The sequence below is a fragment of the Nansenia antarctica genome (assembly GCF_963989245.1).
Source record: "Nansenia antarctica genome assembly, chromosome: 17".
Lineage (NCBI taxonomy): Eukaryota > Metazoa > Chordata > Actinopteri > Argentiniformes > Microstomatidae > Nansenia > Nansenia antarctica.
Genome location: NC_137687.1, coordinates 946,436 through 958,852, shown reverse-complemented (window position 1 = coordinate 958,852; position 12,417 = coordinate 946,436). Strand labels below are relative to the sequence as shown.

At 46.9% G+C, this 12,417-nt stretch overlaps 1 protein-coding gene across 1 annotated transcript in view; it reads right to left on the bottom strand.

Annotated features, from left to right (window-relative positions):
• Positions 1–7,598, bottom strand: part of ppa1b (inorganic pyrophosphatase 1b) — an 8,444-nt gene extending 846 nt beyond the window's left edge. The window contains exons 1-9 of the mRNA XM_080547670.1: positions 7,486–7,598; positions 6,043–6,107; positions 5,384–5,437; positions 4,176–4,295; positions 3,529–3,615; positions 2,150–2,276; positions 1,673–1,800; positions 397–482; positions 108–183 (exon numbers count right to left, since the gene is read on the bottom strand). Coding sequence (XP_080403796.1) covers positions 108–183; positions 397–482; positions 1,673–1,800; positions 2,150–2,276; positions 3,529–3,615; positions 4,176–4,295; positions 5,384–5,437; positions 6,043–6,107; positions 7,486–7,546 — 804 coding nt within the window. The 5' untranslated portion in view covers positions 7,547–7,598. The remainder of the gene's footprint in view (positions 1–107; positions 184–396; positions 483–1,672; positions 1,801–2,149; positions 2,277–3,528; positions 3,616–4,175; positions 4,296–5,383; positions 5,438–6,042; positions 6,108–7,485) is intronic.
• Between the last annotated feature and the right edge of the window lie 4,819 nt (positions 7,599–12,417).

The following is a 12,417-nucleotide window of genomic DNA, read 5'->3' as shown; positions in this document are numbered from 1 at the left end:
CATACCTCCACCCCCCTACACCCCCATACCTCCACCCCCCTACACCCCTACACCTCCACCCTCCACCCCCCTCCCCCCTCCCCCCTCCCCCAGCAGCAGATACTGACCTCGTCTACGACAGCCTTGGCCTCCTCTGAGGAGCAGCAGAACGGACTGTCCCCGACCGACACACACGTGTTCCTGCTGCATCGGGGGAGGAAACAGTGACATCATCAGAAAGGGATTTTTGTCACATTGTCTTGTGCTGTAATGTCAGGGACCGAAGCCTAAGGATCTGACTCTCTTACACTGATGTAATGAGACAATAAAACGTGACATGTGAACCACACAGTCCACGTCTTCATACTCAGCGGCTGCTGGTACTTCAGCACAAACAGGCTGTGTAGCTCTGCTCACCAGTTCAGCTCCCCAGCCTGGGTCTGCTGGGACAGGAGGGCCTTCCAGAAGACGTGGGTGCTCTGGATGGTCTCAATGGCAAAGTCCTGAGGGGGGGGGAGGCAGAGGAACCAGACGTCAAGTTGTTGCAAACAGTCGTCCCTTCGCAATTCGACTTGCTCCGACCGAGCCTCCAACTTGTGACCTCTGGCTTGCCAACACACAGAACCTCCTCACACCTGACTGACCCTCTCCTTCTTCTTCGGCGTATGGGTTGTCGTTTCTTCTCCACTCCACCAGGCTCGGGGCCGAGGGGCTACCCTTTTACCACCCCGAGACCTGGTTGAGGGGCTCACCCGGGCTATATTTCTGGACACCCCTCCAGAAGCCACGTCATCATCTCGTCATCTAATACCGACAGACCATGCACCCCGTTGGGTGGGTGGTACACCGGGCAATCCAGGATAACATGGTCTGCGGTTTGGTCCTCTGCGCCACACTGACCGACACAGACAGACCGAAGGTCTAACCCACTCCTTAAATACCTGAATCAACCAGCCACGCTATCCAGAAGCTAGCAACTCAACAGTGTGGCTGTGGGGGTGTCTGAACTTGAGAAGTGAATGTATCATCTCTACTCAGTTACATATACAACAGTCACATAGTTTACATTTTTTTACCAATTAGCTGTCACGTTTTTATCCAAAGCGACTTACAATTATAGATGACAGGGACAGTCTCTCTGGAGTAACTTAGAGATAAGTGCCTTAATCAAGGGCACACTAGTGGTGGTGCTCCCAGAACTCATGACCGTCTGATCACCAGTTCCAACTCACTATCTTTAAGCCACCACTGCCCCACTGTAAAAGTAAATATAGTAATTCCACAACATGTTTGAATTACAGTATCCTTTTAAAATAAAAGTTAACAATACTTAAGGGTCAGTCTTAAGGGTCACTTAAGGGTCAGTTTCAGCATGACGCTATATTGTGAAAGCAATTCGTCGCATTCTTCTAGAGACTAATCATCTGAGACAAGCCAGCAATATCCATGGCACGGACACCATCTTTGTCTGACACTACTGTATGTTGCAACTGGATTTTACAACTGTCCAACTCTTTCTGTTGTGAAACAACACATTTAACACCCATTTAGTTACGGTCAAGATAGCCTAGGGAAGGATTTGTTGGCCAATAAAAGAAGCAAAAGGCACCCAGGCCAAAGTTAAAACCCCATGTGTATCACAGTGAAACCGCAGAAGCTAATGAGAATATCCGTGTTCGGGTAGAGCCGGTACCTTGTCTTTGAACTCTCCGTTGAAGGCAAACTGGTTCTCTGGTTTCCCGTCTGGGACCTTGTACCTCCTGAACCAGTCCACCGTGGCCTCCAGGTACCCCGGCTTTAGTCTCCGGATGTCACTGATGTCTACAACACACATGAAGAGATGGGTGAGAGAGAGAGAGAGAGAGGGGGGGGGGGAGAAAGAGAGAGAGAGGGGGGGGAGAGAGAGACAGAGAGAGAGAGAGAGAGAGGGGGGGGGGGGGGGAGAGAGAGACAGAGAGAGACAAAGAGAGACACACACACACACACACACACACACACACACACCTCGTCTTGTACTGTCTCATTGAGCTGATTGGACAGAATGAAGCAGACAGTCAGTGTGTGTAATGCTTACTGTTGAACACACACACACACACACACAGTCACACACACACACACACACACACACACACACACACACACACACACACACACAGTGTGTAATGCTTACTGTTGAAGTCATTCGCCTCAGGGTCGTCAACGTTGATTGCCATGACTTTCCAATCAGTCTCACCCTCGTCGATCATCGCCAGAACCCCGAGTACCTTTACTTTGATGACTTCACCACGTGAACACACCTATAGACAAGACCAAGACCAAACCATCACACACCTATGGCTAGGGTTGGGTACCGTTTGGGTTTTATCCGGTACCGGTACCTAACCGATACTTTAAAAACGGTACCGGTACCAAAACGGTACTTAATTCGGTACTTTTGATTTTTTTAAATGACATATATATATAATAATAACACGGTCGACAACATTAAACAGCTTTTCACTTTTTTATTGCTGAGGCACAATATATATTAGTTAAATATACACTCAAATTAAAATAAATGAAAATAAAACTCCTGAGCCTTGGGGACTCCATTAAGCTGGGGGTGCCTATCGTTGGTACTGATGTCGAATACGAGTACACACTTGTTCGGCAGCCCCTCAAGGACATCAGAATATTCTTAGAAAAGGGATCTAGTGAAGAGGCCTGCATAGCCCCCAGAACCAAGAGGAAATATAACTCTGATAAACTGGAGCCCTCCACCTCGTCAAAATCCAAACTCTGTTGCCGCTCAGCTACTACTACTCCCCTCCCCCTCTCTGGTCCATGCTGACATGACGATTGATTTTTCAGACACAGTAGTAGGATAAGGACAGTACCCGAATATCAGGAGATCCCCGATCATGTTGTCCTCCTCGCAGAGACGCAGCCACACATCCGCACAACGTCATCAACAGACGCGTCGAATCCTGGAGTGCACTGTCCAATCAAAGGCTTGCGTTCGTAAACTCGCTCTGAGAGCGTCGACGTCATAAGGGGAGCAAGTCATTTGATTGGACAGAAGGCATTCCACGAGTGGTGATCAGAATTCCAGAACGAGTTTACGGAACACACCCATAAGTCGAGCGTCGCGTTACGCCAACCCGCTAGCGGAAGTTGCTATTAGCAACCTTCTCGTTATCCTTCCGTACTCGCTGCTTTCACTGAGTGGAAATTTAACAGGCGATGTGACGTCGCGAGATAGAAAAGTACCGAAATGAGGCACCGAAATCTCCTTTGCGATTCGGTACGGGTATATACCGAATGTAAAGTAACCGGTACCTACCGGTACCGATTTTCGGTACCCAACCCTACCTATGGCACAGCACCAGAACATCTGAAAGACCTTATCAGCCATATCAGCTGATATCATATCAGCCCAATAGACATATCATATCATATGATATCATATGATATCATATCATAATAACATATCAGCCCAATAGAGCTCTCAGGTCTTCTGCTAGCATATCAGCATTTTTTTTTTTTTTAAAGAACGGTGCCTTGCTGTACCTTGCTGCCGATCTCACAGACATCGATAGGGTCGTTGTCTCCGCAGCAGCCCGTGTCTGAGTCTTTGTGTCCCGGGTCTTCCCAAGTCTGTCAACAAACACACAACTGTGAGCAGGACAGAGTGACACAGGCAAGGCAAGGCAGGTTTAGTTGTACAGCACCAAAAGGGTACAATTCAAAGTGCTTTACATACATATAGCATTAAAATAAAAATACAGAAAAAGGATGTTTGTAAGAAAATAAAAAAAGAATAGATACATATAAACCCCTCGATTGGTTGATTATACAGAAGAATATTGCAGGGGATTTTGGCAAATGTTTTTGGGCCGCTACCCACACGTTTAGCTGTGTTGCTCATTCCACAAATGCATGATCCTTACAAGTTGTACCTCGTTGTAAAGGTGACTAATCAGGCTTTCCATAAAACAATACCAATTGGTATTATTAAAGGGGAGGAAGAATCGAATGAAATAACGTTTCCAAACTTTTTTTGAGGAGTTTAGAAAATAGGGTAGGTGGGGTACTGGGGTAGGTGGGGTACTGGGGTAGGTGGGGTACTGGGGTAGGTGGGGTACTGGGGTAGGTGGGGTACTGGGGTAGGTGGGGTACTGGGGTAGGTGGGGTACTGGGGTAGGTGGGGTACTGACCTGGGGGATGGCTCCGTAGTTCCAGATGTAGCCTTTATGGGGGAAGACGTTGGCCACGTAGCGGAGGTTCCCCTTCTTCACGTCCTGCTTGATGGGGTTCAGGGGGTCTTTGGTCGCTATCTGACGACAGAGAGTAACAGTGTTTAAACAGGGTATATACAGGAATCTTGGGGTTAATTTAAGAGTGACAGTTGGATCTAAGTGACAGTTGGATCTAAGTGACAGTTGACACTAGAACAGCCGTGTCTATGTTACCTACTCAGGGTATATATATACAATATCGTTTGTGTCCATGTTTGTCCTGTTGCGTTTGCCGTAGCTGCTTTTCCGGGTTCAGAGCATCGCTGGCGTCCGCGTTGTGACTGCCGCTTCTGTTTCCCTGTCCTAAAGTGTCTATAGTTTCTTGTTTTCGGCGTCTACCTTGTTTTGTGTGCCCGTCTTCCCCCGGAGGTCTCCGCCTTTTATTTTTCTTGTTTTCTTTTCCAAGTATTTTTTCACTTTGTTTTGTTTGATTTTTTCGCTGACCTCCGCTGCTTTCCCCCCCGCCATCTCCCGCCTCTCACTGCCTCCACTACCGGACTACAGTACTCACCGCCTCCACTGCCGAACTACAGTAATCACCGCCGATGGTTCTCGAGCCTAACGGCCCTTAGGGGGCAGGAGTCTTTCTCCTGTTTCCGTAGCGTGAGGCGGCTCGATGGACAAGTAAGTACACCCCCCCTGGACATGACGCTGGTATGTCGCAGGGTCTTACCTCCCCAATCCAACTCTTAATGCTGAGTGCCAAGCAGGGAGGCATCAGGTACCATGTTTATTGTCTTTGTTGTGCCGGGGATCGAACTCACAACCTCCCAATCTCAGGGCGGACACTCTAACCGCAAGGCCACTGAGCTGGTTCACCACCCGACTAACAGGAAGTGATTCTCAAAGGCTTACCCTACGCAAACAATACAACAATACGATACGTTTCTCTCCAACGTGGCAAAATGGCACGTATTGTTTGTATTGTATTATTATCAGGCCTGCATTCCTGAGACATGGGTCCTATGGTTTCCTTCTGAAGGCTGTATTTGCTGTGGGAGCGCTCAATGTATTACACAACAATATGACAACTATGGGTGAAAAGTCATTCATCACAAAAGAGTTAATGGAGCAGGGAGCAAGTCTGTTGGAAATCTGCCATATCCGGCTATCGCTGTGACACATACCTCCATCTTCGCGTTGGTCCATCTCGGCACTTCAACGACCACGTGGAAGACGTTCTGAAAGAGGAAAGGAATGGCACACACACACACACACACACACACACACACACACACACGCACACACACGCACACACACACACCACACACACCACACACACCACACACACCACACACACCACACACACCACACACACACACACACACACACACACAATTGTATTTTCAAAAGGTATCCATAGAATGCTACAGATAATGATGTTCCAGAACATCTAGCCAAATGCATAGCAACAATCAATTTATGATCCTAAGTCTGTTGTTGCCAGGGCCATCTCTCAGCTGCCAGATAAGATACTGGTTGACCCAAGGCTAGTGGACGATTGAGAGTTCATGATTGAGAGTTCAGTTCACACAGTGTTTGGAGAGTAAAGACCACTGCCAAATAGACTATGACCTATGACCCCTCCCCTTGCATACGCATACAGGAACATTGGAAGGCAGCACACATAGGTTTCACACACAGGAACGTTCTACAAAACGTTGAAATCAGCGGCCCGACTAAGGCGTCAGATGTCAGGCAGGGAGGCTAGGTGTGTTTAATCCTATATAAAGGCTAGGAGGCTAGCTGTGTTTCATCATATATGAAGCATCGTGTCATGTTTTACCTTGGCCTCGTCGGCGTACATTGGAATGTCGTGGAACGGTGAGACGTACTTCCCTTCAGCATCCTCTGTGAAGGCGAGACAACCGGATGAGAATGGGGGAAACACAGGACACCCTGTACCTCGCCTAGCCTCTGTGTGTCACAACTGGGCTACAGATGTCAACTTTTAGTTTTCATATTTGGCAGCCTGGGCCATGTTCATAAGTCTGTTGTTAGAGGCCTTCAAATGGCTGGTCTACCTAAGAGAAGGGCCAAACAGTTAGCAAAGTATTGCTCAGTATCTGCTGTTATTGGTAGCCGCTCAATATGGAGAAGGCGGTGCTTCCTGTACCTAAGCTGGATACTGTCTGTTTTACAGTACTGATACTGTATCTGTCAATCCACTGGTCTGGTGTGAATAACATCCTGTGTGTGGCAGAACTGGTTGTTGGCTCAGCACTACTGTAACTGATTGTTTCCATGATATCAAAATGCACTGTTAGTATTTATGTCCTTTAGAATTGTACATGTATGTGGACATAAATAAAGCATTTAAAATGCGTGTGTGTGTGTGTGTGTGTGTGTGTGTGTGTGTGTGTGTGTGTGTGTGTGTGTCTGTGTGTGTATACCACGAATGTGCAAGCCTTTAAGTCATTCAGTCTCGTTAACAATAATAAGAAGCATGCTACTACAACGTCATGGTATCCGTCTATTCTTCCAGTTTTGCAATTATGTTAAAAAAACAAATAATAAATGTTCATTATCTGAGTCAATCCTGGTGCACAACACAGTTAGGCTACGTAGGCGCACTGGACACGTCCTAGGGCGATGCTGTTGTAATGTAAATGGTGAGTTGTGATCAGGTTATGAATATGAACACGTGGCTCTAAAGGTGTGTCTTCTGTCTGACAGGTGAACTGGGCGTCACAGATATGTGGCAGTGTCCTGTCCTAACATAGGAGATTAAAGCCATGTATACTGTCGTGTCCTAACATACATAAAGTCATGTATAGAGTACTATACTAGAGTACTAAACCATTCATATACTACAAATGTTCAAGAAAAAACGGATATATATATATATATATATATATATATATATATATATATTTGGCTCAGCAAGATAATGATGCAATTGTGTCTATTGAGTGCTCTAGCCAGGGTTCTACTCATACGAGCTCACAACATCGAACCGGCAAGCCTGCCTAGGAGGTTTAAGACCTTTATTACCTTTCTGAGTCAAACGGACCTTTAGTGAGACCACAGCTCCATTAGCTGTCCGGATATGATATTAAACATCACAGGAGCGCAATGAATGAATGAATGAATGAATGAAAGGAAGTGACACGTGTGCGCTACTTGCGGCCCGCAACATTCCCGATCACAAACACCTTGGCCCTATGCATTATCACATTCATATTCATATTCATATTCATATTCCCTGGTTATTAAACATGTATCTTACTGTAGAACAGGCGGTAGCTCAGGGTATTGGGGTTCCCCCTCTCCTCCACGGTGAAGCTCATGTTTAAATCCTGAGGTTCAGACGGGACGTCAGCTATTACCCTTATTATAAAAGGACTGCAGTGCGCATGCGCAGCGGTTTGTATGACAAGTGGCTGCGTTCGTAAGAGAGCACTGAGAGCGCCGGAGCGCACACTGCTGGGTCCAACGTCATAGGAACCAAGTGATTTGATTGGATAAGAGGCATGGAATAAGAGTGCTGATCAGATTTCCAGAGCAAATTATTTACGAACACAGCCACAGTGTAGAGGGTTGAAAAGCCCTTTAGATTGGCTGTAACCTCTTTTTACAAGCCAATCTCAATGGGTTTGAATACATTCTGTTTAATAATAATAATATGATCGTTCTGAAAGTATGTATTATTATTATTATTATTATTATTATTATTATTATTATAAAATGATCATTCTGAATTGTTTAATATCTGATACATGTTTATTCAGGCCTAACTCAGAATGATGTATGTCAAGCTGGCTACATGTACTTTCAATGAAGAATCTAAAAACATTATTTTAAAATACTGCAGTGTGCATTGTGTCTATAATACATTTTATGTTATTATTGATAATCAAGGCACGAGCTACGTGTGTCCGGAGAGCCTTCCACCTACTTCCGGACAATGTAAATATATCAACAGGATTTCTTCAAAATAAAAGTTCCCAAGTTAAACTTAGTTTTTGCATAAAAACATGGTAAATATGGATCAAGGAACCATAAGCAATATGCTAATCGTATCAGATCAGAATCAGAATGAATGCTTTCATGACATCAACGTACGGAGAGAGAGTACAATAAAGAGTACAAGTCTTGGGTTCGGGTGCATTGGGCCATTGGCATTGCAGCAGAAATACAACATCAATAAAAGAATGAGCAGGATATAAACAACAGTCAACAGCCAACAGCAGCTGTATATAAATATATATATATATATATATATTACAATAGCGTCAATAGTAGAATAGGTGATAGAATGCGAATCATCATATCAACATTCTTAATGTCAACAACATTCCAGAATGTTCGGGGCTATTCCACGAAGCTCGATAAAGTTCTAAGCCTCGATAAAGTTCTAAGCTTCGAAAATGTTAGCTTGCGTTCGGTGCCATCAATGTGGCTCAAATAATTCGCTGCTTGGTTGAGCTCCTTCTGAGTCAGATATAATTAGCCTGGTCGCGACCAGGCTAAAACACAGGCTATAATAGTAAGACGCGCGTCAAAAATAGGACAAGACAGTGCAAACCAACATCAAAGTGCAAGAGTCATAATTAATATAAATATAAAGTGCAGAGATCAAGTGTTCAAGTGTTCAAGTGTTCATATCCAGACAGTGCAAAGCTCTCTGGGTGGGGGTGGAGGGAGGGTAGATAGATAGGGGTCAGGTCAGGGGGGGGGGGGGGGGGCCAGCGGCATTTAGGAGCCGGATGGCTGTGGGGAAAAAGCTGTTTGTATGTCGGGCCTTCACAGTATTTAGGGACCGCACCCTCCTGCCTGAGGGGAGCGGGGCGAAGAGACCGTGTCCTGGGTGTGCGGGGTCAGCCATGATCTTCCTGGCCCTCCCCAAAGCCCTACTTTTATACAGGGCCTCAAGGGGGGGCAAAGGGCAGCCAATCACCCTCTCCGCCGAGTGTATCACCCGCTGCAGCTTGGCCTTGTCCTTGGCCGCTGCAGCGGGGAACCAGATGATGATGGCGGAGGTGACGATGGACTCAATGATGGCCGTGTAGAAGTTCACCAGCGTGGTCTTAGGAAGGTGGAATTTCCTGAGCTGCCGCAGGAAAAACAGTCTCTTCTGGGCCTTTTTTGTGAGGGCGTCGATGTGGGGCCCCCCACTTCAAGTCCCGAGAGACTGTCACCCCAAGGAAGCGGCATGACTCCACTGTGGTGACTGGAGTGCCTCCCAGTATGATTGGAGAGGGAGGGGGTGGGTTCCTCCTGAAGTCCACTATCAGCTCCACTGTCTTAAGAGCATTTAGCTCTAGGTTGTTCCGGGTGCACCAGGAGACCACCAAGTCAATCTCGCTCCTGTAAGCAGATTCATCCCCCCTGGAGATGAGCCCTACCAGGGTGGTATCGTCCGCGAACTTGAGGAGCTTGACCGTCTGGTGGCTGGAGGTACAGCAGTTGGTGTAGAGGGAAAACAGGAGGGGAGACAGGACGCAGCCCTGCGGGGAACCGGTGCTGATGGTCCTCAGCTCAGAGATGGACAGATCATGACGTTAGAATTATAAGGTTCTATCTCCATTTAAAAAAAAATACATAATCTGATCCATTAGGTGTTTATTAATGCCTGTGTGGTGTTATTTTAAAAATGTTAACATTTTTGAGTTAGTAATTAATAAAATACAAAGGTTCCATCTCACAAAACATAATGGAATGTAAAAACTTTGACGCTCAATATCTCGGAACTGCCCTAAACGGAGATAGAACCTTATCATTCTAAACGGAGATAGAACCTTATCATTCTAAACGGAGATAGAACCTTATCATTCTGAGCTCACGACATACCGTACTCCATATGGATGACGTGCTGCTCTGACCCTGTGACCAGCTCTGGGGTTGGTGGGAGGCAGGTGAAGGTGGAAGGCAGGTGAAGGTGGAAGGCAGGTGAAGGTTGAATTCGGAGAAAAGGTTCATTTGTAAAACGGCACCAAACACATCCTCCGATTTCCACCTCCACCAGCCTCCCCTGTGTAGCTGGAAAGACAAACAGACCCTGTAGGACGTTAGGAGTTTCCACATGAACAGATGCAACGTGTCATGTGATAACTAAGGTTCACTCCGTTCTTCCACTCCGGCTGGCCGCCTGGCACCACCGAAGACCTCCATCTCTTCAGGCTACACCTTAACTGTCCCTCCTGAAGACCTCCATCTCTTCAGGCTACATCTTAACTGTCCCTCCTGAAGACCTCCATCTCTTCAGGCTACATCTTAACTGTCCCTCCTGAAGACCTCCATCTCTTCAGGCTACATCTTAACTGTCCCTCCTGAAGACCTCCATCTCTTCAGGCTACATCTTAACTGTCCCTCCTAAAGACCTCCATCTCTTCAGGCTACACCTTAACTGTCCCTCCTAAAGACCTCCGTCTCTTCAGGCTACACCTTAACTGTCCCTCCTGAAGACCTCCATCTCTTCAGGCTACACCTTAACTGTCCCTCCTGAAGACCTCCATCTCTTCAGGCTACACCTTAACTGTCCCTCCTAAAGACCTCCATCTCTTCAGGCGTGTACTTAACTGTCCCTCCTGAAGACCTCCATCTCTTCAGGCTACACCTTAACTGTCCCTCTTGAAGACCTCCATCTCTTCAGGCTACACCTTAACTGTCCCTCCTAAAGACCCCCATCTCTTCAGGCTACACCTTAACTGTCCCTCCTAAAGACCTCCATCTCTTCAGGCTACACCTTAACTGTCCCTCCTAAAGACCTCCATCTCTTCAGGCTACACCTTAACTGTCCCTCCTAAAGACCCCCATCTCTTCAGGCTACACCTTGCTGGTACACCTTGCTGGTACAACCTGGGGAGCCTCCGCTAAGACGCTAAGAATATCCACCCAAGCCCTGGTCTTCTCTGCAGCAGAATACTGCGCCCCAGTCTGGAGCAGAAGCCCTCATGCGAGAAAGGTCGACGTGGCTATCAATACCTCCCTCCGAACAATAACTGGATGCTTGAAGCCTACCCCTGTGTCCCTCTTGCCAGTCCTCGCGGGAATAGCACCGGCCGGCCTCCGACGGGAGGCTGCCACCCTCGCCCTGGCCAGGAAGGCACAAAAGCATGATTGGCACATCCTGCACAACACCACCATAACACCAGCACCTCCAAGCCGACTCAAGACCCGCCACCCTTACAACAAGGCAGCACAAGCCATGCTCAACTCCACCTCTGAGGACATCTCCAGAGATGCATGGCTGGCAGCAGCTTGGAAGCAGGAGTGGGAGTCAACCGGGCCCTCCCGAATCCACCGCTACATCTGGGACCCAGGAGATGGCGCCATTGGAGGAGACGACCTACCACGCCGGCAATGGACCACACTGAACCGTCTACGAACTGGTGTCGGTCGCTTTAAAACATCAATGAAGGCGTGGGGCCTGGCGGACAGTGCGGCATGCGAGTGCGGTGACCCAGAGCAGACCGCCGACCACATAATCACCATCTGCCCCTTATATAGACCACCCTCAGAAGCCAGCCTCTTCGACCTAGAACCAGAGATGCGGGCATGGCTACGCGACACCGAGTTGGACCTCTGACGTTACACGAAAGAAGAAGAAGGCTACACCTTAACTGTCCCTCCTAAAGACCTCCATCTCTTCAGGCTACACCTTAACTGTCCCTCCTAAAGACCTCCATCTCTTCAGGCTGCATCTTAACTGTCCCTCCTGAAGACCTCCATCTCTTCAGGCTACATCTTAACTGTCCCTCCTAAAGACCTCCATCTCTTCAGGCTACACCTTAACTGTCCCTCCTAAAGACCTCCATCTCTTCAGACTACACCTTAACTTATCACACCTGGTCTTAGCATAGATTTTTGCTTATGATCACAGATGATTCACTTATTTTAGACACACGTTGTTGTAAGTCACTTTGGATAATAGTGTCTGCTAAATGTCTCAAATGTAAATGTAAGGTTAAAAAGGGACTATTGCATTCGCTGATTTCCTGCACTGGCATTGATTTTCCTCGTCCTCATAAAAAAAAAAAAAAAAAAATGCAACTGAGAACAAGAATTGTTTATTGACATACCAATCCACATAACTCTCCACAAATAATATAACTCGAAAATACTGGATTTGTCCAAAGTTATAATTTTTACCGTTTAGTCAATTTTGGCTAGAATTGATGTATATGACTATTGTCACTGCTACATAGACTGTTTTCAA